We start from the raw sequence: 5,763 nt of genomic DNA on the forward strand, positions 1-5,763 counted from the left end.
GCCACCAGCAGGTTGGAGATTTCTGCAAGGCAGGGGCAGAAAATATCCTTAAAGTTTTCCAGAGAAACTGCATTCCCCCTTCCCAGTACCAACATGGATGGAAATGCATTAAAATCCCCCCAAAAAAGGGAAGGAAAAATAACCTTGGGCTTGATTTCTTCTCATTCCACAGAGAAATCACTAAAGCACAGTTTCACGATCATATTTTAAATACAGAGTTATTATCAGCCAGATCAGGGTGATTTTCAACAACTGAACAGAGTTTTCTGCACAAAGATTGAAAGAGAAAATACCTGTGCTGTACATGGAATAAAATGGAATAAAACATCCCACATCCAGCAGGGCCATCCCCTCTCCAGTGTGCAAGGGGGAATCTCATTTCCTCTTCACCTCCTTCCAAACTCCCTCTACTCTGGGAAGCACCAACAGTGCTCCCAGGGCACAGAAATTCAGCTGGGGAATGGGGAATGAGCAGAAGGAACAGGCTCAAAAATCCACTTCCCACTGCTGCAGGACAGATCCAGGTTTTGCACATGAATTCTGCCCTCCTGGCATTATTTACTGGGATTGGGATGTGAGTGGGCATCTGGGCTTCCTCCTGCTGTGAGCAGAACCTGGCACTGGGTCTAAATCATCTTCTGCAATTCTGGAATCACCACACGCTGCTTTAGTCCTGCATCCCCTGCACTTCTTTGTGAATATCTGATGAAATATTCAAAAAGAAGGAAAAACCCACCAGGGAAGGGACAGAACAGGGAACATGCACCGAATCCTGCTGCAGCTAAACCAGGGAGAAGCTGAAGTGGGCAATCAACTCCCTGACCCTTTTTATTTCATTTTATCCCAAATCCAGCCATCAAAATGAAACCACAATATCAGAAGTGCAAGGTGCCCCTGCTCCAGAGCATGAGCCACGCTCTTGGTGCAGAGTGTGAGCAGCTCAGGGGCTCTCCCAAAGCCTCAGAGCAGCAGGTGACTGATGTGGCTCAGTTATTCCCCTGCTCTAACAGGAAACCATTATCAGCTCAGCACAATCACCCCACTGTGCTTCCTCTGTCACACCAAACCCAGTGCAAGGCCCTCAGAGTTCATAGCAAACAGCTGCAGAGAGCGCTGGCAGCACCCAACAGCCGCCCCATTGTCCCTCAGTGGCACCTCACAGATGATTTCCTGCCACCAGGCTCTTCAGGACATCAGTTTTGGGACCAAAACCCTTCCCTGCTGCCTGGTGCAGATGAGTTATTAAACAGCAGCTCACAGTGGGAGCAAACCAGGAGATCCCAACCCTCTTTTCCCCTCCTCAAACCTGCCCATGGCATCTGACAAAATTCCTCCTCAGAGAAGGAAAAATCTTCAAACCTTTTTTTTTTTTTTTAAAGAGCTTCACACCAGGACACAGCACTAAAAATACACTAAAAGAGTCTGGAGATTGATCCCTTGCAACAAGAAAACCCTGCAAGGCCAGGCTACCTCTGGGTCTGGGCTGGCAGCACCTCTTGAGGGTGAAGCTGATGTTGTCTGTGCGCAGGATTTGTCCCTTCAGGTGATCCATGAGGTCTTTCAGGGATGCAAAGGATTTGTTGGAGCCATGGAGGAAGTACCCCCCTTTCTTCACCTCGATCTGGAAGTTCTTGTAGGGGCCTGAGTTATTCATCACCTGGTGGTGGAGGGAAAAGAAAGGAAATAGGATCACTGGAGGGAAGGAATTGCTTGTAAAGCCAGCAAAGCTTCCCAAAACCTTGGCATCACATGTAGCACCAGCTCATCCCCTGCTCCTAAGTCAAGGTCCTCTAATCAAACTGCAACAGAGCAGAAAAAAAAAACCAAATTCCTGGAATTTTCACTCCCAGGAAGGCTCAAAGAAAAGAGCAACAACATAAAGATGCAATCAAAGCCCAAATTATGGCGCTTTTTTTGTTTGTTTGTTTGTTTGCAGAGCCTGAGGTTATGCAGAAGTGTTGCCTCTTCTGGAGGAATTTTCTCTTTGTTTGGTCAAAAATTGCAGAATCTGGAGCAGGGTTTCAAAATCTCGATTTAAAAATAGCAAAACTCCCTCTCCCACCCCAGACTGTTCAAGGAGATTCCAGGCTGCTGTTGAGACCCTCCAGTTTCACTGGGGAAGGGCTGAACTCCTGAACTTCCCCATCCCAAAAGCTCTCAGGGTCTCCCCTCTGCAGCTTTGGGTCACCTCCCCTTTCCCTCTTTTCCAAGACAAAATTCCTTTCTTGTTTCACTGTTAAAAGAGAGAGCTGATCATCTTTCTTTTTTAAATATCTGCAGGAGATACACCCAGTATCAAATATCCCTTCCTGACTCACCACAGATTCCATGACCATTTTTTTCCTAAGAGAAGGATTTATTTTGTTATTATTTATTATTTGTTATCTATTATTTACTACTTTATTTATTATGTATTATTTTATTTATTATTATTCTTGTGTGAGCACTTTAAATATCCTCCCAAACCACCAAGCCAGCTGCAGGCGTCCAGCTGAGGCTGGTGTGGGAATAAAATCCATCAAGGGAATTAAACCCATGCCCAAAAAAGCTCCAGGGAAGCTGAACCATGCTCAAGGCAAGGTGAAGTGACAAATTCTCCATGTCATGAGTTTAAAATGCTTCTTTTTTATCATGTCCCTGCACAGCCTGACTGGGAGGAATGGAGCTGCTCTGGATTTAATTAATCCCATTTGGAGAGAGAGCACAAAGGGCTGGGAGAAAAAGCCAATTCCCTGCCCAGAGCTCAGGGTGGGTGCCCTGAGGACAGAAACCCATCCCCAGGGGCTGCAGGGAGCAGATTGCAGATGGGCATGGGCAGCTGCCTGTACCTCTGAGCCTTCCAGGCAGGTGACAGTCATCAGGATGTGGTTGAAGTTGGTGCAGCTCCACCTCAGCACGTACATGCCCACCTCGTTGCCCTCCTGCCTCAGCTTGTTGATGGCATATTCCGTGCTGGAAGGGAATGGAGAGTGAGGAAAAGCAGCAAGGCAGCAGCCAAAAATTTGCTTTTGGAGTGGGACAGAGAGCAAACCTCTGTTTGGGGGGTAACAGCAACTTAGAAATATTTATATTGTTATTAAAGTGGGATTTAAGGGTGCATGGCTCACATTGGGCTGCACAGAGCAAGGGAGGAAGGATTTGATAAAGGGAATTCTGCATCCAGCACTGTGCAGGTGCACTCCTGGATTTCTACAGTTTGCAGCTTAAATAAAGGGAATAAAGGGAATAAAGTGAATAAAGGGAATAAGGGGAAATAAAAGGAAATAAAGGAAATGAAGGGAGTAAAGGGAAATAAAGGGAATAATAAATAAATAACAATAAAGGGGATAATAATAAAATAAAAATAAATAAATAAAATTAATAAAATAATAAATAAGAATAAAAATTTTCCCAAAAAAGGAGAAAGCCATAAAAGTTGGAATTCTGCATCCAACACTGTGCAGATGCACTCCAGGATTTTTACAGTTTGCAGCTTAAATAAAGGGAATAAAGGGAATAAAGGAAATAAAGGGAATAATAAATAAATAACAATAAAGAGAATAAAAATAAAATTAAAATAATAAATTAAAATAAATAAAATAATAAATAAGAATAAAAATTTTCCCAATAAAGAGGAAAGTCATAAAGGTGGGCGGAGGGAGGAGAATTCCTTTAGGTGTTTAAAAACCCAAGGCTTTGTTCATCCCTCCAAGGACTGGGATGAGTATAGAGACACTTCCACTCTCTACCTAAAATATTCCCATGTGTCCATGGAGAAAACTCCTGGAACACTCCTTTAGTGCAGAAACACCGAGTTAATAGACGAGTAAGGAGAGAAACACTGACTTTTTTTCCTTTAACAAAATGAAGTTTTGGTAAACACCACCCATCCAAACCCCTCATTTCCTTACTGGATTCACTGTGAGAGGAATTATCAAAAACAAAACCCCAAAATGCAGAAGGAACTGAGCAGATGGGTCCAAAATGCAGGATGGACTGAGCAGATGGGCCCATAACCCCAAAATGCAGAGGGACTGAGCAGATGGGCCCATAACCCCAAAATGCAGAGGGACTGACCAGATGGGCCCATAACCCCAAAATGCAGAGGGACTGACCAGATGGGGCCGTGGCAGCCGTTCTTGATGTTGTGCTGGATGAGGGGAGGCGCCACGTCCGTGCACAGGTAGTGGTGGGCGTCTGCAGTGAGCCTGAAGTAGCCATCGACCAGCGAGGTGAAGGAGAGCGCCTCGGCGTGCGAGCCCAGCCGCAGCTCCTGCCAGCACAGCAACAGCACAGCTTGTCACACACAGCTGAGCTTTAAAAACATTTAAAGTTTCCTTCCAAAACCTTGGGGATGTGTAGGACCAGCTCATCCCCTGCTCCTCAGTGAAGGTTCTTTAATCAAATGGCAACAAAGCAGAAAAAACCCTAAAATTCCTGGAATTTTCACTCCCAGGAAGAGCAGCAACATAAAGATGCAATCACCCAACAAAAATGGTTTCTTTAAAAAAAAATTTTAGAAGATTTTATTCCATTATCAGTCTTGTTGAAGGGTAAGACATAAGAGATGCAAAACTCCACGCCATTCTATCAGAACCCATTTCCTGGTTACAACACCTTGTAAATGTTTTTATAAATTAACTTTTGCCACACAATGCTGCCAATACTTCTAACACCAATCACCTATATTTTAACCTATATTTTACCTATACTTTTACCTATATTTCACACGGATCACCTATATTTTTACCTACATTTAACACCAATCACCTATATTTTTACCCATATTTTACCTATATTTTTACCTATATTTCACACCAATCACCTATATTTTTACCCATATTTTACCTATATTTTTACCTACATTTAACACCAATCACCTATATTTTTACCCATATTTTACCTATGTTTTACCTACATTTAACACCAATCACCTATATTTTTACCCATATTTTACCTATATTTTTACCTATATTTAACATCAATGACCTATATTTTTCCCCCATGTTGTCCTGCTACAATGCATCTTTCACAGCTCTAATTCTCTAAAATATCTGGTCTTTTTGCAAGGCCATCTTTTGAAACTTGTTGAAACTTGTTTCTAGTTCAATCTCTCTCAACAATGCCGTCTTTATTCTGTGGCCTTCCTAAATCTTTATCTCAGAGTCTGCACACAGATGTACAAAACTGTGGGAGCTTTCTGTCAGGTTTTGAAATCCTTTAAAATCCATTTCTCACATCTCCCCCTCTTTTTTGGTCTGTAAAAACTTCTTTGATGGTCGCATTTATCACTGGCTGCCCACAGTGAAGTGCACAAGGCACTATTACTGATATTAATAATACACTGTATTATAAAATATTATTGTCAGGACACCAAGAATGCTGGAACATCCCTGGAATGTTGGGATTAATGAGGAATATCCATCAGCCACTTCTGGCTACAGGATGTTGGGATTTAGTGGCCATTCCCTGCCCTCCCTGTCCTGTCTCCACTGCCACAAATTCTGGAATTCCTCATGGGATTTGTGAGGAAAATTCTGTGCCAGTGTGGACACAGGTGCACTTTGTGGGTTTTTTTGCTGTGCCCAGTGTCAAGGCCAGCATATTCGGTGTTATTTACACTCAAAATGTCCCTTAACTGTCACCTTGTGCCCAGCCCCAGCCTGGCTCCCCATGGAAGGGAAAGGATCCAGCAGGGAATTAAATGATCCAGAAAGGAATTAAGTGATCCACCAGGGAATTAATTAAATGATCCAGCAGGGAATTAAATGATCCAGAAAGGAA

At 43.2% G+C, this 5,763-nt stretch overlaps 1 protein-coding gene across 1 annotated transcript in view; it reads right to left on the reverse strand.

Moving 5' to 3' along the window:
* Positions 1-5,763, reverse strand: part of JAK1 (Janus kinase 1) — a 25,564-nt gene that overhangs the window by 10,274 nt on the left and 9,527 nt on the right. Inside the window, 4 exon segments of the mRNA XM_031058580.1 lie at positions 1-22; positions 1,471-1,657; positions 2,829-2,952; positions 4,095-4,252. The exon segment at positions 1-22 is cut by the window's left edge and continues 17 nt beyond it. Coding sequence (XP_030914440.1) covers positions 1-22; positions 1,471-1,657; positions 2,829-2,952; positions 4,095-4,252 — 491 coding nt within the window.

This window comes from Geospiza fortis, unplaced genomic scaffold (assembly GCF_000277835.1).
Source record: "Geospiza fortis unplaced genomic scaffold, GeoFor_1.0 scaffold396, whole genome shotgun sequence".
NCBI lineage: Eukaryota > Metazoa > Chordata > Aves > Passeriformes > Thraupidae > Geospiza > Geospiza fortis.